We start from the raw sequence: 27,214 nt of genomic DNA on the forward strand, positions 1-27,214 counted from the left end.
CAATGCTATTGTGAGAGACAATTTCGCAAACTAAGTGTGTTTGATTATCAAATAAAGCCCTATTTTCTGATTTCTGTGTGAGTGTATGTTAGATTATAAGGGGAAAGGGTCTGTACTGCTGTATGGAGAAAACAACAGTTAAACCGTGCATGCATAAGAGTTTCTAAAATATACATCATCACACAATATTAGGAAAAGGAAACTGATGAGATCCAGTTAAACCTAGGATACAATGAGGGACAAATAGCACTACAGAAAGTGGAAAAACATGTTTATTAGAAAAGCTTTTTTACCAAAACATAAGCACAATAAAGCTTCTGAGGACAGAAAATGCCGTTAATTACTCTCATGTCGAGCCAGTCTGACTCGGACTAGTTCTTGAACATGTCACAGAGCAGCTTCTCCATGGGCGTGTTGCCAATGGTGGTGTGGAAGAAGAGGAGCTCGATCTGTTCCGATGCCACAAAGCGCAGGGAAGGAAGAAGCAGCAGGAGCTTCCCAAACCTGCACAGAGATGAGTCAGAGTCAGAGAGTCAGAATATAGACATGCACTGGGATGAGTCAGTCAGGGAGTCACAAAGTCAGAATCTAAACCTGCACAGAGAACAGGACTGAGTCACAGAGAGTCTAAACCAGCACAGAGAACAGGACTGAGTCACAGAGAGTCTAAACCAGCACAGAGAACAGGACTGAGTCACAGAGAGTCTAAAACCTGCACAGAGAACAGGACTGAGTCACAGAGAGTCTAAACCTGCACAGAGAACAGGACTGAGTCACAGAGTCATAGGCAGATTCGGTGTCAGGGCCCGGTGCGTTTACCTGGCAGGCTGACCAGGATATTGTGCGTGGACGTGCTGATCCAGCATCAGCTGAGACTGATCCTGCAAGTTTTCGACCTGTTCTGGATCCTTCAAGCCACGGGCCTCTGCTCAGTCAGGAAAAATAATAAAAGAGAATTTTCACCAAATTACATGACCACCTTGAATAATCCTTCACAATAGGTGTGAGCCAGGGACCCACCTGGCTTGAACAGGATGATGCCCTTCAGGCAGGCGAACTCAGTGGGGTCGATGGACAAGGCCCTGAAGCGGCCAAAAACTTCCTGCAGGAGGCGCAGCTGAGCAGTGGAGGTGCTGGCCTTGCTATGTGAGGTTGGGGACAGGTCAGGTAGGGACAGCAGAGGGCAGCTCTCCAGGGGCATGGACCACTGCACCGCACACAGCAGGAAGAGCTCGCTCCAGGCCTCCTCCAATAGGATCACCTGAGAATGAGCATGTGGGTGGAGCTTATCTCCACTGACCGAAAAAACCTGCTTCACAGACTACATCCATGTACAAATTCTCATTCTCATTCTCATCGTATGCAAATTATACAATGCTGTGAGAATGTATTTGCTTCTTCCTGATTTTCTCTATTATTGCATATTTGTCACACTGATTGGTTTCATATCTTTAGATAAAATGTAACATTAGACAAAGGGAAACGGAGTAAACAACGAACACATTTTTAAAATTATTATTTCATTTGCTTAATGAAAAAAGTTATCAGATACCGATATTACCCGTGTGAAAAAATAACTGACTGCATTATCACCGGAACACGCTGTGGAGGGCGGAGTCATGGGCCTCACCTGGTCTCGGAAGGGCAGGTTAGAGAAGATGGGCAGGTTCTTGGCCCACTTGACGGACATGAAAAGCAGGCGAGCAGAGGTCTCGTACACGTTCTCCTGGCTCCCGGAAGGCCAGAGCGACATCCGACAGTCCGAGGGCGTCCTCTCTGGCTCGCCGCTCGTCACGTCGATGTTTTCATCCGCTGAAACACACACAGAATAATTCAGGTCCAGAGAATGTGAAATTGTGATATTGACATCCCTTTGGTTGAGTACGTGCCGTTTTAAATTGTGCACAAATACAAGCAGATATTTTAGTGTTGTATTGATGTAAAGGCACATTGTTCACTCACTGGAAAACCCCAGAGAGGTACAGAAAAGAGCAACAGGACTTGGCTGAGGTCTTACGCAGATGGCTCATGAAGACTAATTGAAGAATTGAACATTTTAAGGGATCAAATGTGTCATTCGTTTTTGTAAATAAAACTAAGCTTTTATCACTGATAAAAATTCTGCTTCTTATTTTTACTGTGTAATTCCCCACTGATTTTTTAATGTCTTGCCGAGAGACACCATTCCTTATTCTTTTACATCCATGCATGCCATGATGGATTAAATTGCCTGTTTTTGTAACTACAGTGATTTTTTGTTGTTCTCGTGTTCTAGTGTACTGGGGTGTGGTGTGGGGATGGCTGGTTTAAGCAGCCACACCTGCCCTGGGTCAAGCTAATTAGACCTGGCCAATTGGATGATTGGTAAGGATGAGAGAATTGGCCAGGCTAATTGGACCCAGGAACAGGAGTGGCTGCACCTGTGCGTAGTGAGGTAATCAGTGCGCACAGGTTAAATCTGCCATCCCCACCCACACAGGAGAGAGCCTCTTTGTCATGACAGTGTTTTAACATCTGCTCCTTGGCTATAACATCTTGCCGACCCTTGTAAATAAATGTGGACTGCTTGAACATCATCTCCCTGTGTCTCTGTGCTGGAGGGCCCCAAGGAAAGCCACTTCGGTGGCCTGTGGCAGGCGTGTTTGCCACATGGGGGTTCTAGGGTTCTGGTGTTCTCTTGTGTTGTTCTGGGAGTTCTGGTGTTCTGGGTGTTCTAATGTTTTGGTGTTCTCTTGTGTTGTTCTGGGGGTTCTATTGTTCTGGTGTTCTTGTGTTCTGGGCGTTCCAGTGCTCTGGTGTTCTCTTGTGTTATTCTGGGGGTTCTAGTGTTCTGGTGTTCTCTTGTGTTGTTCTGGGGGTTCTAGTGTTCTGGTGTTCTCTCACCATCCTCCGGCTCCAGTTTGGCGCAGGTCTCTGCAGTCATCAGGCTGGCCATGAAGCGGTGGTTGTTCTGAGGTGCGGCACACTGCGGCAAGGGGGTGGAGGAGGTGATGGAGGAGGAGATGGACGAGGTAATGTGGGGCCTGGTGGCGTCAGAGAAGGAGCAGGTGGAGGAGGAGGAGGAGGTGGAAGAGGAAGATGGGGTTGGCTCCCATGTGGTGGCCAGGTGTTGCTGCTTGGCATCCAGGTCAATCGAGTCCAACCTCACCTGCGCTGTACTGCGAGGCTGCCTCTCATTCTGCACCGCTGTGTGTGTGTGTGTGTGTGTGTGTGTGCGTGTGTGTGTGCGCGTGTGTGCGCGTGTGTGCGCGTGTGTGCGCGTGTGTGTGCGCGTGTGTGTGCGCGTGCGCGTGCGCGTGGGTGTTTGTGGTGGGGGAGGTCAGGGGAGACAGGAGAGAGAGAGAGATCAGAGACAGCAGACAGAACCTAACAAAAACAGTCACTTCACATCATCCTCTACAACTGGGATTGCTTATCTTGTTCCTGAAGGGCAGCAGGTGCTGAAGGGAGCCAGTTTTACACTAAAATGGCATTGTCTCTATAAGCGCACAGTAACATTTAGAACAGAAAATGGCTGCACTCACCATCCTTGTTCATGCCAGCCTGCAGGCACTTCTTCAGTCGGCAGGCTTGGCACTGGTTCCTGTGTGCTTTGTCCACGGGACACATGCTCATGCTAGCCTGGCACCTGTGAGAGTGGGGAGTGAAGCATGGGCTGAGACTAGCCTGGCAAAGGGGGTGGGCACTGATATCTTCATATTTTAAAATTTTACTACCGCTGTGTATACTTAGGTGTGAAAGTTTTTACTTGCAATGATTCTGGATAAGCATTAAATTGTAATTATTAGAGATTAGGGGCCACAGTGTGAGCCATAATGATTAAATGGAGGATGAAGAAACAGAATATTAAGCATCTTTACCAATCACGAAGAAAAAGAGGAGACGGGAGCAGGAACTACCCAAGGAATCCTGCCTGCCCCGCCCCAGGGCCCCGCCCTCCTCACCTGTAGATGAGCCTCCTCCGCACACTCCGCTTGAAGAAGCCGCTGCAACCGTTACACGCATAGATCCCGTAATGCTTACCACTGCTGCTGTCCCCGCACACCTTACACAGCAGGGCGGGGCCGAGCGATTTACAGGGGGAAGGGCTCTGTTCTGGAGGAGAGCGCAAGGGGGAAGGAAGGAGAGGAAGAGGAGCAGGAAGAGACGGAGTGAAAAGGAGAAGATGTTAGAGAGCGAGTGAAAAAGGGATGAAAGAGATACTGAGTGTGACAGAGAGAGGGAGAGACAGAAAGTGCACCATGATGACAAAAACGATAATATAAATGATTTCAAAGTAAAGGCAACTAAACCACACATTACAATTTAAATCAAGGACAATATAACCAATTATTTAAAGTAGCAGAACTGTCACTAAATCTTAAGTTTTGAAACTCCTAGGTGGGTAGGCATAGCTTCCTGGGAATGTGCTCAGTAGCAGCCCATTAGTATGGGGTTAGATTGCCACCAAAATGTTTAGTAATTATAAACTGAGATTTGCAAATGGAAATAAAATTGCAAAGGTAAAATCAAAATAACTCAAATTTATTGAAGTATAAATGTGAAACCCAATTAGTGTATGTAACTATTTAATCTGTATGTGTTTCTTGCACTTTCAGCACATGCAGAACTCATTGTGTGAGTGTGCAAAATGCATGCATTTTGGCAGTATGGTTGCTTCTACATTGAAACATTAAACATTAGTCTCAGAGGCAACATTTTCAAATTAAAAGTTCATATTTCCAGTCAAAAGCAAGCATACATTAGCGTTCTTTAGCAGCATGTATCTGTGGGTGTTTGTTTAACTTTTGTTAAATAAAGAATTCCGAAGTAATTTTTTTTTTCCAATACAAGACGATGGGGATAATAACAACAATGGGAACACTATGCACCACAAGGTGAACATTGTTGCCCGGTAGGTCAGAGCTATTCAACTGCAGGTCCAGAGGTCCCAGTGTCAGCAGATATTTTCTCCAACATACAGCATACCTCCCATTTTCACAAATTAATTTACCTTCCTGGTTTAGAGAGGGAGGTGACTGATTACCTCACCTTGTGTGTCTTGATGCCTCACCCTCAAGACAAAGACGGTATAAATTAATTAAGGGCAGGCAGCTTCATTCCTTGCACATGCAGATTTTTGTTTCCACAAATTACCTGGCTCAATTAACGTAATTAATTATTTGTTTTTTGCAAAGCATATTCATTTGTGGATTAGAAAAAAGCATTTCACATATAGCTGAAGGTACTTTTCCACCCCTGCCTGACATGCCATGAATATGCCATGATGAATAATTTTTATGAAGACTAAGCCAGGTAACAAAACTGAGGAAATTTTATATTTGCTATGTGATATAGCCTACTTACACGTGCGTCTCATACAGTTCCGTTTTTTTACTTCTTTTCTCTGTTTACAAAGCAGGTATAGTACTGAGTCTAGATCTGGGCTGCTACAACTTGATTACTCAGTTGTCTTTGCTCTAGTTGTACAAGTTTGCAACTGTTCTTGTGTGTACTCTCACATTCATTTACAGATTTGTGAATCCATTCTATGGATTGGTGAATCCATTCTACAGATTTGTGAAACCATTCAAGATTTGTGACTTCATATGAACACAAAGTGAAAGTTGGTGGTGGACATGTAAATCTGAAAAAAAAAAATTTGTATTCTCAGAAATTAGCCAAATATTTTAGGAAATATGTGCAGATCAGAGAATTACCTATACAGTACAATCCAGTGTTTACTCTCTCCAAATACATACGCAAATCTCAATTTGTGATTACAAAACCTTTTGGAAGCTACATGTATCTAACTCCATACATTACTGCCTTATTAAAGGGTGCTGACCATTTATGATAACACAAAGATCAGGTTTGGCACCTGATAGAATCTACTTCACACCTTCATCAGTTGACCTCTTATAACCCATCAAACCCTCTTACCTCATGCTCCCACACATCTAACTCATATACTCTCAATCGTGTGCAAAATCCGGGGTTGAATTATGATAATATAAAGGTAAACCAAGAGTATCAAACAGGTTCATTTAGAATGTAAGCAGTTTGGAGTAGTAAATTCAAATGGAAAGCATGGCAATGTATTGGTAAGTCAAAACTGCTAAAGTTAAAGAAGGGTGTCCTGTCCCCCCACTCCCACACAAGCCAAGTCAAACCAAGTCAAGTTCATTGATTGTCATGTTTAAGCGTACAGTATATACAGTACAATTCTTTGTTGTAAAAGCTCACAAGAATGAAAAAAAACATAATATTAGTATTGACAAACAATTTGCACGATATTACAGGTTAGGAAATATAGATTAATTGAAAAATGCCTGAACATAGTATCTTACTGTGCAAATTGACTTGGATCAAAGATTTTTAGTACTCTATAAACCTTTGGACAGGAGTAAAATTCCTTCCAGATTCCAGATTGCTGACAATTTCAAAATCAAATCATAAAATTGCACATTTTGGTTAGTAACATTTCAGGGGAGATTCTCAGTTTTTACTATGGGGTACCGTTGTAAAATGTTGCACATTCTATAATACTGCTCAATTTTTGCACATTTAGCATCACCAAATGTAAAGGAAAATGCACTACACGACTTCTGTACTGCAGGAAGTGGAATTCTTACCTCCACGGGTGACATCTGAGCCGTTGTTCCCTGAGGACCCACTGGAGGATGAGGAAGGCATGGAGATCTGGGAGCAGTAATCCTCCATCCACCCAAAGTTAAGAGGAGGTCTCCAATAAGAGGGTGAGAGAGGAGAATCCTGGGTAAATGCAAGTGTTCCTGATAAATGTGTCCACCTTGCTGTGAGTTTTTTTAAATTAGAGTTTAGGGGTGCATACAGTGTACCCCATTTATGTATCTCAAGCCTGACTCCCAAGTAAGGATGAGGTCAGAGAGGTGGAGTCACCAGAAGGGCAGATTCCCAGGGGTCAGCAGGTGCAGTTGGTGCCCCTAGATCCAGGCAGAGTTTCGGAACCCTGTGCAGTCCGTCTGGCTAATAGACCAAATAGCCAGTCGTTAGCCGCTCTGTTGGTTCCAATGCTGTCTACCCTGCTCAAAGCCTGCGGTAGGTGACTGTGGAAGGTGCTGGAAGATTTCAGTGTCTCTGGGAAGATGTGCGGAGTAAAAGTGTGGAACTGTGTGGGGTGGGGGGTGGGAGATGGGAGTGCTCCTCCTGTCCTGCTCGTGACTGTGTGTTTGTGTGTGTGGGGGACAAGGTTCTGTAGACTCCTAGTGGGAAAGACGGCGGAGGATAAGCTTCAGCCACTGTGTAAGCACATCCTTACTGGTCATCCTCTTAATCTTTACCACCCCTCTCCAGACGGATCAATCAGTCACACTGAACAGCCTGTACCAGGCAGGCAGACGTGAGCAGGAGGGAAGAAAGACATGGAACGCGAAGGTCTGCACATTACGTGCTCCCGACCCTGCCTGCATATTTCCCTCAATCTCATCATTAGTTTATCCTCTTCAGAGGTCATCTGACTCTTTCTGAGGCTTGAAGCAGTGGCTCAATCCCAGAATACCTTGCTAGTGTACATGTGTGCATGTGCCAGCTTACCCACGTTGGTTTGCTGATATAAAAAAATATGATAGTGTGTTAATGTACAGAACCAAGACAAAGTCCCTGTGTCTAGCCTGGGTCTGGCCTGAGTCTGGACTGTGATTAAGTTGTGTCTGAGTGCTCTGAAACTGATGTATCAGGTGACTATGGTGCTCACATGCAGACCAGTCTTATAGAGTGAGCCTGAGCTTAGCTGGAAGATACTATACATCAGCTGGCAGATACGGTAATTATGTCCTGCATTTAATGAGGCCTGTGCATGTGTGTGCATGTGTGTGTGTGTGTGTGTGTGTACGTGCATGTTTGTGAGTAGGTGAGTGTGTGTGTGTGTGTGTGTGTATGTGCATGTTTGTGTGTAGGTGAGTGTGTGTGTATGTGCATGTGCAAGTATGTGTGTGTGTATGTATGTGTATGTGCATGTGCATGTTTGTGAGTAGGTGAGTGTGTGTATGTGTGTGTGTGTGTGTGTATGCATGTGCAAGTGTGTGTGTGTGTGTGTGTGTGTATGTGCATGTGCATGTTTGTGAGTATGTGTACATGTGTACATGTATGTGCACGTTTGTGAGTGTGTATGCACGTTTGTGAGTGTGTGTGTGTTTGTGTGTGTGTGTGTCCATTTTTGTCTTTTCCTATTCTGTACTTTCATCATTTATAATAACAAAAAGTAGGGAAAAGCACAATGAAAAAACAGTGGAATACATACTCTCTAATCTACTACATACTGCTTTGATAAAAAAAGTTTTTTTGAAGATTTTGTAGGAACATTTTCTGTTTTCTCATACTACAGGTGGCTGTGATGTCACATTTATTGTTGACGTCAGTGGGCTCTTCCTACACTATAACAGACACATCCTGTAAACATTGCAACCCATACTATCAAAGCTAAGCTGCTTAGTCTGCCACAAAACCTATTTTGAGTAGTTAGCAAAGACACCAAATAGGAGCCAGGGTTGAGGGGGTTGGAAGTAGGGACAGAAAACCAATTAGCAGTAAGATTGATAGAGCAGTAAAGAACCCCTGGTTTCCAACCATATGGTGTATGCTCTCTACCTGCCTAATTCCTGACCCTTGTGTGATTTTCTCCTAATTAGTCTGCTGCTAATTTTCCTCCTCTTTCTTTCGTCGTTATTTAGGATGTGTGCTTTATTCTGGCAACTTTGCTCTTTCTTTGAAACCGAATTACATTGATACACTGATTAATATCCTTAATATCCATGTGCCCCCTTACAATTTCCAACTTCTCTGTCTGTTTGTCTTCTCCATTCCAGTGTCCATTAGTCTCCATCTCTCAGACCCATTTTCCTAATATCTTTAAATACATCCAACTAAATACGGCTATTAAAACACCACCTGCTCCGTTTAACAGTAATTAATAAAATAAAGTATTGAGCACTAATCAGAGATCAGAGATCTCCAGAGAATGCCAAAAGATACTATTTTGCCAAATAATCTCACTCCTTAGGTATTTAAGCACTTACACAACATGCCACTCTGAATGTGAATGTGTTAACAGGGACTTAATCTCTGGAGAAAATTAGGTTTGTAAAGCCTGTATAAATTTAGAATTAAAACAAGTGTAAAATCATTACAAGAGGGTGGTTTCAGAGACAACAGATGGGTGTGTTTGACCTTTGAACTCTGCATTGTCTGTCTGAGTATTGGCTTTGGACTGACAGTAAAGGATGGCATGCACCCTGACCTGAGCTGACCTATGGATCCTGAGGGTAGTGACATGGGTGGACTCATAGTTAGGGCCACCTGTCATCATGCTAGTCACATGATGACCTGTGAAACAAACAATTTTACATGCAAATGAGCAGGACCCAATTAAATAGCACCCCACTCTCCTTTCTTTAAGAATTTCATTTCCACATAACATATGCATTTGACAAGGGTATTTCTTAGGCATACAATACAGTGAATTGCATAAATACATTACATGCATTATATCTTGGGCTTGGAGTCTGAGGATGGAATCAAACCTGGCCGCTAGATGAGGTTGTTGTCCCCCAGAAGACTGCCAGTATGTGGGGTAATGATACCAACTGACAGCAAATATCATTGCACAAATGAAAAGGTCTGGCCGTTGGAATAAATTTCAGACTTTAGCTTTACATTAGATAAGATTACACAAGGTGCAGTAATGATACTAGATGCTGTAATTAACAGACTGGCCATCTGGACAAAGTACATAGCTACTTGACAGCTGGCCAAAGTACATAAAGGTGCGGACCTGGTCGTTGGAAGTTAAAAAGCCCAATATAAGTGCAATCATTACTATTATCATTATTATTATTTATTGTTGGATTAATCAGTGTTAATGACTTTATATTTTAAATCTATTTATCACAAATAGACTTCTGTTTGTCAGACTTTGTCAGAGTTTCCTAGATCAGTTATCACAACCCGGGAAACCCCCCAAATCTTTCCCTCTGGCTCATTTTAATTCTGCAGGAGAATACAATGTCACTCTTTGATGAGAAGGTCAGTCAACTCATGCCTAGTCGATAGAAGTGGACCACGCTGGCTCAGACATGATTCCATAGCGTTCTGAAAAGGTTTTATTGGAAGTAAATCTTGTGACTGAGAATGCTATGACTTATGGATAATGTTAGTGGTATTCTCCTCAATTCTCCTCTGTACACAGGGGGCATTTTCACCTTGAAAGATACCCCTCTCGGCAGGAAATAAATGTTTCAGCAGTGGGTGAAGGTGACCCACTCACTACCATTGTGGAAGGAGTGATATCAATCTTGCCTTCTAAGGGTGTGAGTGCACGCAAACCATGGCAGAAAAATGTGTCCAACACCATTCAGGAATCACCAGAACCCCTCACTGGTGGAACGCTGTTTAGTTTCCATCATTTATTCATTTTAATTTGTTCGCTACTTGTTCAACACTGGCACCTAAGATCACAATTTGTGATTGGCACACTCTCCATCACATTGTGCCAACATTGGAGGGTGCGGTCAGCGAGTACCTGAAGATTTGCTGAGAAGGGCAAGCCAGAGATTATGGCAATAAAAGGGGATGAGGATGTAAACCCTCCTCTGAAATTAGAATTGAAAGCTCCATTAGGCATATGTGTTCCTAATGTGTTTTCTTTTCCCACCATCACCCCAAGGCTAATGTTTTTCTTATATGTGGGAGTGTCTGTTTAGTAAAATTTAAATAGGTACTGTAAGTTCAGCTGTGGTCAGAATTAACATGTATTCAACAAGGAAAATGGTTGCAGAGAACTATGCCAGCTGTTGTTCGATGTTCAAGTCTTATTATAAGTGGCTTTGAGCTTATTGGTCGTCAGAATTGATTATTATTATTTATTTATTTTTTTTAGGTTGTTTGTTTAAACAGGAAGGCAAACCATGGAAATTTTCAAAGATTTGACATGGATATCTGGGTTTTGCTGAAATCCCACCTGTATTGTAGCAAAAGTTATCACCAGCAGCCCTGCACCATTGACTCTGGCCCCAATAATTCCCTGCTCAACAACTGAGAGTGATTTTTACCATGGAACACCTGTAGTTTATTTTCAAACGACATGAAGAAATATTGCATTTATTGAAATTAATTATACCAGTTACATGGAGAAACAAGGTTGTTAACACAAACTATTATTCTAGTCTTCTAGTCAACACAAGCTATTATTCCTGTCTTTTAGTCAAGGTCACAATTAAACAAATAAAACTGATACATATTCATGAATTCAAAGGCTGTTGTTATTATTATTAGTAATATTATTATTATACATGTGCAAATATGTGTTATGTTGCAGCGTATGCTTTAAAAAGCTAGTTGTATAGCTATGATTTTCATTTAATCTAATTAAACCTTTGTTTCACTCACTCTAAATCTCACTTTGAAACTTCTCCAACACAACACTGCCAACCCCAAATCATTAGTAGTTGCATAAAGTGTTGCATTAGCAGTAAAAGGGGGGTTGGGATGGGTGCATGGATCTGATCTGTGTTGTGCCGATATTGTAATTCCACCAGCTGCCGTCTGTGCCCCCCCAACACATAAACACAAACACACACACACACACAGGAAACTACCCTTCTGGGATTGTGATGTAATCAGTTGACAAAGCCGCTCATCTCAGGACAGGACACACCCCTATGGGATTTGGGAGGCACGGATCATTCTCTTTAACTGTGTACACTCCGTAGGGCAGCGCTTTTAACTAGAAGGTTGTGGGTTCTATACCTGGTTTGGTGAGGCCACCTTGTGAGGCCTTCAGCCAGTCAATGCTGGCACAGACCTGATTCCATCCGCAAACCAGTGTCCAGTGTCCAGTGTCCCAGGAGAAAGAGCCCGTCAACAGCCCATTAATGTCAAAAGGGACACTTCGCTTTCTCTGTTTTTTTTTTTATTTTTTAGATTATTTCACTTTTTATGTATGTTTTTAATTGGCCCACACAGTTTGAGTCAATGTGTTTTGGATTAAACCCCTAGACCGCAGGACTGCCTATCCAAATCTCTTGTATTGCAACCCCAGAAACTAAAATATCCCTTTAACTAGAATTATTTGCACTCTTGTATGGAAGAACTCTTGTGGAGTCCTTCAATTTACTGATCCCCACTACACAATCCAACAACTAACAACGTCAACTGTACCCTAACACCCCCCCCCCCAGCCTGCAGGTGGCCCCGCCCTCATTCCCCTGCCCCAGATCTCAGACAGTAAACAGTTGCTGGTCAAAGCAAGCTGGTGCTGAGGTCAGCAGAAGGTGCTGATGGCGGGTGGGCGGAGGGAGATAAGTGTCAGATCAACTTCTGAGCCATTTGATGGGGCTCAGCTCTCCCCCATTCACTGTAGTCTGAATGGACTGTAGAACAATGAAAGCAATTCTACAGACCCATGCACCCTGTATCTGTAAACTCTCCATAATGAACATGGCGAGTTCGGTCATAGATGCTAAAAAACTGATTTTATTTTTTCATTTCTGATCTCATTTAAAAAAAATAAATTTGGCACCCAGTGTGGGACTGAGCATGTCCAATTCCCACTATAATTTGGAATTGCCAACTGTCTGCAACCGCAGCAACTTTCATGCATGAACCCCACTGCCGATTAGAGAGTGTAGACAGCTTCGGTTCTCCTCTGAAACACGTGGTGTCCCACGTCTGCTTCTCTTCACACCACAGACTACAGCAAAGCTTGCACAGAATGGAGACAGAGGAAGACCTTTCATAAGCAGCTGTACTGTAACATGCAGCCCACAGGCACCTGATCGACCACAGAATTACTTGAATGAGCAAAGGCTAATTATTTAAAAGGGAAAAAATCTTGTGTGTGAAATCAATAAATTTACAATGTACAACTGAGGCATTTGTATATTGTGATGAAGTTGTGTCTAATTTGGCAACCAAACATCAGGAATATAGCCCTGTAAGTTCACTGCTTTGCTGTATGTCTTTCTTGTCAGTTTTCAGGGTAATAAAGTACCTATCCTCCAGTACATAAGCTCCCTGAATTCCAACTCCTGTCAAAGAGTGGGATTTATTTTTTATGATGTGCTGCAGTGTGTTTTTACTACCTATGAGTACATGTCTGTGAGTGTGTGTGTGTGTGTGTGGTCAGGGGAGGTTACACTGGGGTGATTGTGACAGCTGAAGTTTTAGGTTGGAAGACCATTTTCATATGACCAATGCTTTTTAAAAACTTGGTGTAGAAAGACAGGAGTTACTGGAGAATTAAGTAACTTAAAAAACTGCAATTTAATGATAAAATCCTGCATTTACAGAGCACATTGCATGCAAGGCCCACACAGCCCTTTGTGAAATCAGGAGAACCACACCCAAAAATCCCAGGGGCTATTGCATGGCATCCATCATGAGCAAAGGCTCCAGATCAGGTAAAGAGGTTTCACCTGGCCACATGATATTAATACTGCCATTGGACCAGAGGAAAACCCATCCAAAGTAGCCATATTGAATCACACAGAACTTTGTGAATAAGCTTATTCTCTTGTTGTCCCGCATGGGTCCATCTTTGGCCCTCTCCTCATTTCGCCTTCATACGTCCTGGTACTCCTGTCGGCAGTGCCCCACCGACAGAGGGCCTGCCTGGACCCCACGCCTTCAGAGAGGGGGTGTAGGGGGAGAAAGGGAGACAGGAAAAAGGAAGACAGAAGTGTATTGAGAAAAAAATCTGAGAGAGGGAGACAGAGAAGAAGGCTGTAAACATACAGCTCAGGCATCCCTTAACTTCAGCATGTCACAACAACATAATATAATCAACATGAAAAGGAGGTGAAATTTCACACGTGTTTGCTTTTCATCTGATGGCTAATTCTTTTTCCCAGAAAGGGAGGGTGTTCTCAGACAGCACACTGATGCCCCCCCATCCCCCTATCCTCCCGTACCTCAGCAGCCTGCAGCGAAACTCAGCCAGGCGGGGGAAGGCATCAGACACAGAGCAGGTCTGCTCCTCATCGCTCCAGAGCCTCTCCGCTGCTGCGCTCGCCCTCGGCCTGTGCACACACACACACACACACACAAATACACACACACACATGCATACACATGCACACACACACAAATACACACACACACACACACACACACACACACACACATGCATACACATGCGCACGCACACACAAATACACACACACACATGCATACACATGCGCACACACACACATGCATACACATGCGCACACACACACAAATACACACACACACACGCATACACATGCGCACACACACACATGCATACACATGCGCACACACACACAAATACACACACACACACGCATACACATGCGCACACACACACAAATACACACACACACATGCATACACATACAAATACACACACACACATGCACATTCATACACATGCACACACACACAAATACAAACGCACACATGCATACACATGCACACACACACACAAATACACACACACACATGCACATGCATACACATGCACACACACACACAAATACATACACACATGCATACACATGCACACACACACACAAACACACTCATGCACATGCATACACATGCACGCACACGCACACACAAATACACACACACATGCATACACAAGCACACACACATGCGCATGCACACGCACACACATACACATGCATAAACACACACACATATGCACACACTCACACACAAGCACACACACATGAACACACGCATACACACAATCACACACACACACACACACACATACACAAGCAAGCACACACATGCACACACACACACACACACACACACACACACAGACAGGCACACACATGCATACACGCACACACACACACACACACACTCACACAAAAGCACATGTATTACACATATACACAGAGACATAGAGACACACGGACACACATACCTACAGTTTAAAAAGCTACCCACTCACAGCTGTCATCCTCAGTGTGAGTTCTTACTGGTGAACATGAGCTGAAGCCATCATATTTATTCTATTTATCACTGCAGTGTGGTGATGTGGAGCATATTTTGAGAGCAGGTATGTGGAATGTAATCTGAATGTGACTCTGTGTATGTATGTTCTGATTTACCCCAAGTGTCTGCACTGATTACCCTGAGTGGGCTATACAGTATGTGTGTCCTGTTGAGCTTCTCTTACCACAGCATGGGTGCCAAGTTGGTGGCGTCCACATACTCCCCCCACATGCAGACCTCTCCACCAATCACCAGCTGTTTCTGTTGCTCAGAACCTGGAACAGTGCAAGCACACAACCACATACTTAATACAGACAGACAGACAGACACACGCACACACACGGCAAGTAGACATACTCACACACAATCAAAACCAAATCAAATCTTCCTTGTCGATGCCTCTCAAATCTACGTGGCATGAACGTACCGCTGAAAATTGGTCTGATATTTAAATTAAAACTACATTATGCTTTTCGGTTTTAGTCTAAACTGTGCTTTTCTGAGTAATGATTACTTGGATCCAGCAGGGGGAAGCATCACCATGGAACTGCAGAACAGGTCACTGCAGTACGTATTACAGTATCAGAACCTGGTCACCGGTGGCTGAAAAAACACAACTGAATCCAACATGGCTATACTGCTATACTGATATCATAATGTAAATGTAAGACATAATCAAAGTCCCGAATAAGAGCAAGGCTTTAAAGAAACCTGGAATGACCAATAGTGACTTTTTTACCGTTTTATTTTCTGGTAATTTTTTTCTTACAGGCCTCTGTAGATTCCTCTTTAAACTAAAAGAGAATTGGCTTTAAATGTAAATGTGATACTGGTACAAAGAGTGGAGAATAGTTTGAGAAAATAAGGAGGGAGTGGTTTTTTCCTGAGTGGAGGAACAGTTTCCTAAGGCAAGGCACTTCATCTTAAACAAGTTCAATAAATATCCAGCCACTTAAATGTATAATATGTAAAAATAAATTCATTCATAAATAACAATGCTGTGGCTTAGGTAAATCACCCTAGAGAAGCATATTTACTTAGACAGCAAATAATAATGACAAACAGATTGAAAACATTTAAACTGTGAACGCATTCATCTCAATGCTGAATTAGGCGATCTTTTTGTTCCTCTAAGTTAATCATATGATCTTGTTTGCCTGTTATAAAGCACCCCATTATCCCATGTCAGCTGAATCATCACTCCCATAATCTGACAGCACATAAAGACAGCATTGTCTGGCTGTACAGGGAGGGGCTAATTCTGTTATGCCATCTTGTGGAGAGCAAAAGAAATGTGACATGCAAATCACATGAAAACAGCCAATCAATACACAGCCACATTCATTCTGGAATATACGGCATCGTGTGTGTAAAATATGATTTTTAAAAAATGTCAGTAAAATTTAAGAAGTAAAATTTTCAAGATAGTTATCATTTTAAAATCTGACAAATGGAAAATACTGCTTCTATTTGAGAACACTTGCAAACCGGCTGTATACACAGGCTGTGTGATTCATGCCATTGTTTATTCTGGCCTGGTCTTGTCTGCAAAATGCACACTAGTGATGCCAAAATGCACTCAATCACCAGATACAGCACTGGCATCATCGCACTTGGAACTGGAATCACCAAACAGTGCTCAGCCACCGAAACGCTGAGCTCAATCACTTAACACAGCACTCAAACAGACCACACGGCACACAAGTATCCACACACAGCGCCAGAGTCACGGCACGCTGCACTGGAATCCCCACACACGGCGCTGGGACCGGCCCACGCCAGCTCTGACCGGTGAATGCCAGCGGGCGCACGTTGTAGTATGGGGACCAGTCGTGGGTTGGGCCGGGCTGGTCCAGGTACCAGGGCGAGGCCAGGATGGCCCGCAGCCCCGCCCGGGTCACCTTCCTCATCTTGCACAGGTAACAACCCCCTCTCCACACCTCCACCACTGACAGGAGCTTGGGCTAAAACACAGGTACCAAGTGGAATTAAAGGATACTCATTCTGTCACAGTAAAGCATGCTCAGTATCTTATGGTAATAAAGTATACCCATTCTTTCAGAGTTGTATGGTAATAGACAGTTTCTTGCGTAAGTACACTCTAAAGTGAGTATGGAGCATACTCTATACTCACCTTTTCATGGTAGTCAAACACCTCCTGCCAGACAATGGATGTCTTCTTCAAAGAACCGGTGATATTAATGAGGCTGGAAGATACATTGTAGCATTACGATCAGAACAGGCACTGAGGAACCTGCTTCAAGCCTACTGTGTGTGTGTGTGTGTGTGTGTGTGTGTGTGTGTGTTCATGCATGCATGTGTATGCACGCGTGTGTATCTGTGTGTGTGTTTGTGGTGCATATGTTTGCATGTGTGTGTGTGTGTGTGTGTCCATGTGCATGTGTTTGCATGTGTATGTGTTTCTGTGTACGTGTGTGTGTGTGCCTACAGTATACACACGTGTACTGTACGTGCAGTTTTATCTACCTTTCCATGTAGAATGCTTGCAGTTTAGTGAAGTCACTCCCAAATCCCATCTTGCTCATGAACATTCGGACATCAGGGTTGGATTTCCTGTAAGGGGCAGTGTGTTCTCACATAGCTCTGCATTCACTGTTTCAAAACATTTACCAAAAGCTAATTTCACACAGCTGCGCAAAATTTCACACACACACACACTCAGGGAAATCAGCTTAATTATCTCATTTAGGAAATCAAATAATTCTTCTGCACAAAAAGGTGCAGCTGTCCTGATTTTTTCTCGATATTCAAGAAAGCCTCAGAAATATCATGTTAAAATTGAGGGAACAGAGAGGGTTTTCACTCTATACTAACCCCTGGGGTGAGAGCATTCTAGAACATCTATAGCCCTAAGCTAGGTTCAATGCAGCTGCATCCTCACATGTGGGATAGCACCAATCATAGCTGTGGTTATCTTAGCCCTGCTCCAGAGCAGGCTGACACCAAGTTTTTTTATTTATTTATCAGAATGAACAGTCAAACAGTTATGAGAATATTCTAATATGGCAGTTAGCCCCAGGGTTAAAGAAAGCTATTGTGAAACATGTTAGTAGTTGGCCCCGAACTACAGCTATCCTTGAGTGTAGCAAACCTAACAAGCTTTTTTAATGACAGCTCCTGTCTTGCGGGCGGGGGGTGCTCCATACCAGCAGCTAAAGTCCACCTCATCCCCTCCAAGATGAACATATGAATCGGGAAAGACACTGGAAATCTCCTTCAGCAAGCGGGTCATGAACTGGTAGCTGGACCCAGCAGCCGGGTTGACCGGGCCCAGCGTCCCCGATGGCTTGCCACCATGGTAACAGGGAGTCAGCAGGTTGGGCTGGCCTTGAATCACATCAAACAAAGAGAACAGGGTCACATTCGTGTTGATGAAAGATACAATGGCAGATCTTCTAAAGCGAGGTGAGCACAGTGTTTACTGTGGTTCTGGATGTACATTAGACAGCACAGTGAAAATCAAAGAGTGACAGGTACATGCTCCCTCAGCACATTACCTGAATATTATCCAGCCATACCCAGAGTTCACATTTTTACATCTTGTACATTTATACAACCAGACAGATATTGAAGACAACCAGGTAAATGTTAACACAGCAGCAACCTTCTGGTTACAAGCCTGGTTCCTAAGTCTCTACCTCTACCTTGCAGGAACACTCCCTGTCCAGCAGGTAAGGCATACCTTTACCCCAGGACTGGGTGTGGCCGGGCGTGTCGAATTCAGGCAGGACCCTGATCCCATGCAGTCGGGCATGAGAGATAACCCTCCTCACGTCTGTCTGGGTGTACACGTGGGTGCTGGGGTGGAAAGCACCCTTAACCAAAAAAAAAAAGATTTATATGTACATTCATGTGCACACATCAAAATCTAATTAACAAACCCATCCACATAATTATCCATACAAATATCAAACTCATAATGATATATACACCCCCATTATTAATATACCAAACATAATCTGAATTACTTACGCATCAAAACCATTTGCAATATATGCCTCAAAACCATTATTTTGTTGACCTCAATATCATTAATTATGTGCAAATTAAATCACTTCTAATGCACACAACAAAACTATTACTGGAATATATGTCAAAACCAAAATGAATACGCATATTAAAATCCGTATTAACTTATAAAATCAAAACCATTCCTAATATACACAAGAGTTGAGGGTCAACTTGATTTTCATTCTACCAATTTAGGAAATTAACTGATTATGGCCATTTAAACTGAACTGAGCGTTGAAATTCATGAGCTGAATTTCGATTAATTTCCTGAGCTGACTGAACACTGACTTATCCTGAGTGTGAAATGCACTTATAAAGCTACACAAGAGAGTTTTCCACAGTCTCTCCAAGACTAAAAAACAGAGAAGAAAACCGAATGAGACATGAGGTTCCTTTTGTTGTCATCCTGCCTATGGGCCAAGGCACTCCAACAGTTCTGGAATGAACCATCAGGACTGTACCTGGTTGCTGAGGTGGGGGAAGCTTCGGCTCTGGTACGGGAAGGAAGGGTCATCCACAATGTGCCAATGAAACACGTTGAGCTTGCTGTACGACATGGCATCCTGTGGGGTCAAACGGGGGGGGGGGGGGGGGGTGGAGCCTCACTGTCATACCAGCAGGCTCTGTTTTCAAATTTTCTTTCTTTTTCTCCTTTTGTTTCTTACTAAAATCTTTTGCTTTATTTGTCCCCTTGGGGACAAATACAATTTATTGAATTGAATTTAAGTTTCAAAGGAGAACTCGTTTTAAATTCTGCTAAAATCTACATACATGGAAGGTTTGTTTACACTATCAAAGTTATCTTTCTATCCCACATTGCTTAACACTGCTTCAAAGAAAATAGTTTCTCCATTATACTTATTTTTCCAAGATTTTGAAAACCCCAATCTTTATTTTTCTCCCAACTTTCAGTGTCAAATTGTATTTGCTTTGATTCTCTCCCTCTCTGTCCTCCTGTAGCAGAATGTAGAGTTGGTTACCAGGGTCTTAAGGATGGTTTGCACGGGTAAAAAGTGCCGGGATGTGTCAAGCAGGATCCCTCTGTAGAGGAAACGTGGGAAGTCTTCAATTTCGGTCTTATTGACGAAGAACTGAAACCATAACAGGAAACGGTCAGGTGATGCCACCCGCTACGCCTCTGGAACAAATTACCGCCATTTAATTAGGTCATTCATGATTTCATGCATGGATGGCTTCACTTACAGAAAACTGCAAATCAGATATACTACTCCGACAACTGCTATGCTCTGTAATAGCCCGGGGCCTTACTATGAACCCGCTGAACTACATTACTCCACTGAGGTAGAAGGTGATGTTTCAGCTTACAGGTGGCACAAGAAACATAAAACAGGCACACTGAAAATGTGCATCACAACAAGACAGAAGCCATTTAAAATTCATCATATCTGTGCTTTTGGTGCACGTTCTTTAATACTGATACAGAACTGTGTTAATTGTGACAGATAACATTTTGTTAATATTTTGCATCTAGTCAGCATGCTGAACCCCAAGTGGGCCAGAGGTTAAAATGTACATTTTGTTCATAGTACTTACGCTGTTATTCTCATCTTGGTAAACCAGCTGACTGAATGACTCCAAGCCTAGAAATTCAATAATAATAAAATCAAACAGGAAATTCCCCAGTGTATGGTAGATACAATCATTCCAACAGAATAACACCACACAGTTTAGTTTGATGGATTCAGGTATACAAGTTCCTAACCCATGTAATTTTCTGTTCTCTTCACTGCAGTTTCTGCTCCCTGGCCCCACCCTGAGTTCAGACTGTTCTGGCCCCAACCCTCTCCTGGTTTAAGGCCACACCGTGACACAGAGACCTAGATGTATCAATTTGCACTTCTGACCTGCATAATTATATACACTTATTTGCTTGGACTTTCCATCTTAACAGTTAGTTGAATACCCTGGGCCACAATATGCTGAACCACTATGATAAAAATCAACCTGATAGATTCGGTATTACCTCCCAATCACCATTTATTTTAACTTTAACTATAGACACCCACCATGGCAGAAGATGGATTCCCCCTCTATAGCCAAGTCTCCTCATTGATATTCTTTTTTCTACCTCACTTTCTTTTTTTGGTGGGTTCCTGTTTTCATATTCTAATTTAAAGGATATTAACAGAACAGTTCCTGTAAAAATCTCTATACAAATAAAATAGCATTGAACTGAAACAAATCATCAAACCACATTCTTCTGAATGAATGTACAGGTTCACCAAGCTTAGGTTTTTGAAAAGAGCAGATGCAAGCATCTAACACAAGCAGCGGCCTCAGGCCCAGTACCTCTCAGGGCCCCCCACACCGTCTTGGCCACCAACAGCCCACCGCCTGCAGACACACTCAGGTTGTCTGTAGACAAGCAGAAACACAACACATAACATCATGTTCCATATACGTTCACCCGACCAGGGATAACAGAATGTCAATAAGACAGCCGTGACATCACCTTCCTGGCAGAAAGAACAGGATCTTCACCCATCACAGATTGCATTGTTAAAAACCAATAGGCAAACGTCAATGGTGACTGGTGGATGATTTATGGCTATACATACTGTACCCTTCTGGAAATTACCAGTAAGTAGCCAGAAAGTATTCACCAATCAGAAGCTTCATACGCAGACATAATGGTGGCCACATTCCCACAACTACCCGCACATAAAGGTATGCATATAAGTGAGCCATTCATTCTGTGTAATGAACATGCATTATGTAATCCCACTCACTAACTTTTCTTAGCAGTAGAATTAAAAATGATCAAACTGGAATGTATTGGACCTTTGTGAATAGATATGTAAAATAACTAAACTATGCTAAACTAAGGACTCCAGTAAAACTGCATGTTGCAATTTTAAAAGAAGCATTTGTTTCTCCAATATTGACTTCAAAAATATTATTTTTTAAGTTGTTTCATTGTAAATCATCAGGTATCTGCAGGAGTCTATCCAAATTTCATCATCATCTAATTATGAGTTAATGTGTTTCAAACACATACTTGGCTGAGACCTACTCTGTGTTCCACTGTGATCTTAACATTCCAAGCACCACCAAAATTCCACCTGATGTACTTCGCTTTCACAAGGGAAATAGTCAAAGAATCTCAAATTGATTTCACTCACATTTCTCTTCGGACTCCGCATTTGGGTAGCCATCACAGTCGTCCTCTTGTACACTTACTACCAGGGCATAGGTGTACCCTCCGGAGGAAGGATTTTCTACTAGACGGTCCTGAATCCTCTCTGGAAAAGAACACCAGCAAGCTAAGGTGAACTACTTCTGATAACTTTGGAATATCAGGCAGACTGCACTATTCCCTCCATTGGTTTTACAGATTTTTCCAGGCAATCCTTCAGCTTATACCACGGTTCTTCAACAACTCTTTTCTGGGAGCCAGATTCTTTTTAAAATGGTGTATTTAGGCCAAACATTTTTCTTATAAAGCAAAGTATGAATAAAATATGTGTGATCAAAGTAAATATCGCCTTAAAATATGCACAGCTATCATGCATCATTCTGTCACTCTGTATGAGGTACGCTGACAATGTACAGATGTAGACCTGGACATTGGCACAATTTTTAATGCATCTGAATCCCCCAGACTTCCAGTTGAATTGTATTAGTTTACACACTCTAAATGCTGACTCATTCCAACATGTTTCAGTGATTTAACACATTTCAAAAACAGAGTCACCATTAGCACACATTTCTCAGTTAGTTGTAATCATCTAGTGCTGACATGAAACGTAAGAGATCAGACAACAGCTGGGAAAACAGAATGAGGACATACTCTGTGCTCATCTCCGATATAACCTAATCACCTCATATCCTGAATGGATTTTGGTACCCCCTGTTTTTTCTTGTGGATGACTGTCAATTATTATGAGCACATTGTGGAATGTAAGGTTATGTTAGATAATTTTCTAGATAATTTTCAGTCTTATGAAGTAATATTTTATTAAATATTACTTCATATTTTGTAAACCTTTAAAAGCCACATCTACAGCCTGCTATACACTGATATAATGAGGAAAAATGTTATTGAGCTTGATCTAGAGATGTAGCTGGGTATACAATTACGAGATAACAAATATTTTGTTTAGCTCATTTTGTTACTTGATCCATCCATCCATCCATCCATTTTCTAACCGCTTAGTCGGTCTCCCCAGAGACATCCTCCAACTCATCCCAGGGGATCCCAAGGCGATACCAGGCCAGCTGGGGGATGCAATCTCTCCAGCATATCCTAGGTCTGCCCCTGGGTCTCCTCCCAGCAGGACAGACCCGGAACACCTCCAAAGGGAGGTGCCCAGGGGGAACCCTAATAAGATTCCCGAACCACATCAACTGACTCCTCTCAATGTGGCTGTACTGTGAGATCCTCCCGGACAGCTGAGCTCAAGGAGAGTACATCCCACCACCCATTTTGGCCACTTGTATTCGTGATTGCACTCTTTCGTTCACTACCCATAGCTCGTGACCATAGGTGAGAGTAGGGACGATTGACTGCCTTTTGGCCAGCTCTTTCTTCACCAACACCATCCAATACAGTGGCCACAGTAAACGTACATGTCAGACGACCTCCCGATCCCTTTTACCCTCACTCGTGAATAAGACCCCAAAATACTTGAACTCCTCCACCTGGGGCAGTTGCTTTCCCCTCACTATAAGTAGGGGCGACATAGCTCAGGAGGTAAGAGCGGTTGTGTGGCAGTCGGAGGGTTGCCGGTTCGATCCCCCGCCCTGGGCATGTCGAAGTGTCCCTGAGCAAGACACCTAACCTAATTGCTCTGGTGAATGCGAGGCATCAATTGTAAAGCGCTTTGGATAAAAGCGCTATATAAATGCAGTCCATTTACCATTAGACAAGCCGTCTTTTTCCGAGAGAGGACCATGGCCACAGACACTGAGGAGCTGATCGTCATCCCAGCCACATCACACTCAGTTGCAAACCGTTCTAGTGCGCATCAGAGGTCACAAACAGTCGAGACGCCACCCTTCTGTCCCAAAGCTGGACACCCTCCAGCCCTTGGCTGTGGCTTGAGATCTTGTCCATGAAAATTATCAACAGGAGAGGAGACAAGGTGCACCCTTGGCGGAGGCCGAAACCAACACTGAAGGAGCTTGACTTAATGCTGAGAATGCAAACACAGCTCTCGCTCTGAGCGTACAGGGCCCAAATGGCTTGCAGTAGAGACCCTGGCACCCCATACTCCCACAACAGACCCCGAGGAGCAGGTCATATGCCTTCTCCAAATCCACAAAACACATGTAGATCGGATAAGCAAATTCCCACGCCCCCTCAAATATTTGTGAGAGGATAAAAAGCAGGACCGCTGGACGAAACCCACATTGTTCCTCCTGAATCCAAGGTTCAACTGTTACTTGATGACAGTTGTTTTGAGAACAAAAAAATTTTTTGATGACAAAATGTATTTGTTTGGTGTAATATCAAGAGGCAACTCTGCGCTGTATGATGGAAGTAGCAAAATCTGGCCAAATGCCAGACAATGTAACTTTTCCAGCAGATCAGTAAAAATACAAAATACACTTGTCTGTGCTACTTTCTGATTTTTCTGTTGTTAGTCAATCACAAACGCCCTGGCCTCATCTTATTGTGTATAGGCCTAGAGCAAATACACTTCATTTCCAAAAGTATGTGGACACCCCTTCTAATTATTGGTTTCGGCTATTTTAGCCGCACCCATTGCTGCATAAAATCAAGCATACAGCCATGCAATCTCCATAGGCAAACATTAGCAGTAGAATGGGTCGTAATGAAGAGCTCAGTGACATTCAACATGGCACCATCATAGGATGGCACCTTTCCAACAAGTCAGTTTGTAAAATTTCTGTCCTGCTGGAGCTATCCCAGTCACCTGTAAGTGCTGTTATTGTGGAGTGGAAATGTATAGGAGCAACAACAGCTCAGCCGCAAAGTGGTAGGCCACACAATCTCATAAAATAGGACCACAGAATGGTGAAGCATGCAGCATGTAAAATTAATCTGTCCTCGGTTGCAACACAGTTCCAAACTACCTCTGGAAACACGTTCTCTGGAGTGATGAATCACTCTTCACGATCTGGCAGTCTGACGGATGAATCTGAGTTTGGTGGAATGCATAATGCCAACTGTACTGGTCTGAATAGTGCCAACTGTAAAGTTTGGTGGATAAGGAATAATGGTCTGGAACTGTTTTTTATGGTTTGAGCTAGGTCCCTTAGTTTCAGTGAAGGGACATTTTAATGCTACAACATACAATGATATTCTAGAGAATTGTGCGCTTCCTACTTTGGGGCAACAGTTTGGGGAAGGCACATCCCTGCTTCAGCATGACAATGTCCCTGTAAACAAAACAATGTCCATAAACAAATGGTTTGCTGAGTCTGATGGTGAAGAACTAGACTGGCCTGCACAGAGCCCTGACCTCCACCCTGTCAAACACCTTTCGGAAGAACTGGAATGCCGACTGTGAGCCAGGCCTTACACCCAACATCAGTGCCCAATCTGACTAATGCTCTTGTGGCTGAATGGAAGCAAATCCCCACAGCCATGTTCCACAATCAACTGGAAAGCCTTCCCAGAGGAGTGGAGGGTGTTACAACAGCAAAGGTGGGTCAAAATCCATATTAATGCCCATGGTTTTAGAATGGGATGTTCAGCGAGTACATTATGGATGTGATGTGCAGGTGCCCACAATACTTTTGGAAATGTAGTGTAGTTACAATGCTCTGCTTCAAGTTTTTGAACAAAGGGCCTTTTATTCTGCATTGGCTAGGCTATGGAATATGATGAACAAACCTAGATTAGATAGCCTAATTAGCCCAAAAGGAAATGATAAAAAGTCGAATAAATACACGTGGAAAAGAATTTTGAATTTTTAAAAAATCAGTTTGAACATTTCGTAAATAAGGTAGGTAAATAAATAAATACAAACATATTGCATTTTTGCTCGCATATGTATCCGATAATTTATTTACTTATTTGTTCGGATATATATGCGATCATAAAGAAGATTATAATTACCATATTCCAGTAGACTATAATCTTACCTTTCCCTCCGCTGTAACCTGGGAACGTGAGTGAGAAGTATCTTTTGAATGCTGTATCAAGAACCGAGCAACCGAGCTGCACATCCGAATTATTTGCATACAGAAAAGCAAAGGACTTCGGATTTAGTGGGTACCGCTCTGCAAACTGACTGATCTTCTGCGGCAAGGGCCACACACAGCGAGCCATCGGCGCTTCAGACAGCATCAACCAAAATATGAACAACATATTTAGAACATTAATTTTTGATTCTTTTTTAACATAGCTGAATAATGCAATCATTTCCCAGCAAACTAGGTTAGCCAACGATCAACGGGTGATGGAAACAGAAAATCCAAGTCGCATAGATGCTGTATCTAACAAGAATCATTGGAATAGGCTACTGTTGGGCAGCGCAGTCAAACCACAGCTACGTTTGTTGCTGAAATCAACAGGTTGTAAGTCATATGACGCCCAGACTTCAAACATAATGTGACACGTGACTTCGTTTATGCATGAAGTACAATTTGGGCCGTGTTTTTGAAGTGTGAATACAATAGCCTACGAGGTGAACCACACTGGGGCAATCCAATAAGGGCCTATAGAAAACGTGTCCACTATCCGCCTAACATTTGGCGTCCACAAAAAACGTGTCCCATTGTCTGCGTTATATCTCATGCATAAAGTTTGTTTGACGAAAGCAGCAGCGGTCGTCCTTCGTAGCTAGTTAGCTAGCCTACTATTAAAACATTTCTGTGGAATAATAATAATAATAATAATAATTCTTATTATTATTATAAAACTTCAGGTAGGGCTCTGTAGACGATACGAGCATATTACCAATTTACATCACCACTTTTAATGGCTCACCCAACACCCCCCCAAACAATGTTTTGATGAACTTCTATTAATTCCTGTTTGCACGGTGTGGATTATTATTACTGTGATTATTATTGTTGTTTTTGTTGTTTCTATAATAATAATAATAATGTTCATATAGTTAATGCCTATGAAAATAAAACGGATCATATAGGCCTACGTCAGTGAACTCGTAAAATAATCATAGTAACAACTATCCATATCCTATTTTAAATATAAATACAGTCTGTTATTAACCATCTAGTGAGGTGCATTAACCAACGCCCG

The 27,214-nt window shown here is 42.7% G+C and overlaps 2 protein-coding genes across 2 annotated transcripts; both read right to left on the bottom strand.

Moving 5' to 3' along the window:
• Positions 1-371: 371 nt before the first annotated feature.
• On the bottom strand, positions 372-6,702 carry LOC118228244 (photoreceptor-specific nuclear receptor-like). The gene is made up of 8 exons (XM_035419605.1): positions 6,615-6,702; positions 3,945-4,095; positions 3,525-3,628; positions 2,884-3,186; positions 1,631-1,812; positions 1,021-1,261; positions 820-925; positions 372-504 (listed from the first exon to the last, which is right to left on the bottom strand). Exons 1-8 carry the CDS (start codon positions 6,700-6,702, stop codon positions 372-374), a joined length of 1,308 nt encoding a protein of 435 aa, XP_035275496.1.
• A 6,246-nt stretch (positions 6,703-12,948) lies between these two features.
• Positions 12,949-26,859, bottom strand: LOC118227057 (beta-hexosaminidase subunit alpha-like). Its single transcript, XM_035417155.1, has 14 exons — positions 26,092-26,859; positions 22,161-22,280; positions 21,328-21,393; positions 20,572-20,618; positions 19,998-20,108; positions 19,479-19,580; positions 18,689-18,821; positions 18,153-18,333; positions 17,473-17,559; positions 17,120-17,192; positions 16,775-16,949; positions 15,170-15,260; positions 13,926-14,033; positions 12,949-13,639 (listed from the first exon to the last, which is right to left on the bottom strand). The coding sequence occupies exons 1-14, from the start codon at positions 26,369-26,371 to the stop codon at positions 13,576-13,578; spliced, it is 1,638 nt and encodes a 545-aa protein (XP_035273046.1). The 5' UTR covers positions 26,372-26,859; the 3' UTR covers positions 12,949-13,575.
• Between the last annotated feature and the right edge of the window lie 355 nt (positions 26,860-27,214).

The sequence above is a fragment of the Anguilla anguilla genome, chromosome 5, assembly GCF_013347855.1.
Source record: "Anguilla anguilla isolate fAngAng1 chromosome 5, fAngAng1.pri, whole genome shotgun sequence".
NCBI lineage: Eukaryota > Metazoa > Chordata > Actinopteri > Anguilliformes > Anguillidae > Anguilla > Anguilla anguilla.

What these genes read in the sequence shown, in the direction of transcription:
- LOC118227057 (XM_035417155.1), bottom strand. Translation starts at nt 26,371, where the DNA reads ATGATTGCATTATTCAGCTATGTTAAAAAAGAATCAAAAATTAATGTT. An exon ending in AGGTTACAGCGGAGGGAAAG is followed by an intron (nt 22,281 to 26,091) that starts GTAAGATTATAG and finishes GTTCTTTTCCAG; the next exon opens with AGAGGATTCAGGACCGTCTA. An exon ending in CAAGCATTCTACATGGAAAG is followed by an intron (nt 17,193 to 17,472) that starts GTAGATAAAACT and finishes TGTATCTTCCAG; the next exon opens with CCTCATTAATATCACCGGTT.
- LOC118228244 (XM_035419605.1), bottom strand. Translation starts at nt 6,702, where the DNA reads ATGGAGGATTACTGCTCCCAGATCTCCATGCCTTCCTCATCCTCCAGT. An exon ending in CGGAGGAGGCTCATCTACAG is followed by an intron (nt 3,629 to 3,944) that starts GTGAGGAGGGCG and finishes CCACTCTCACAG; the next exon opens with GTGCCAGGCTAGCATGAGCA. An exon ending in TATCCTGGTCAGCCTGCCAG is followed by an intron (nt 505 to 819) that starts GTAAACGCACCG and finishes ATCTCTGTGCAG; the next exon opens with GTTTGGGAAGCTCCTGCTGC.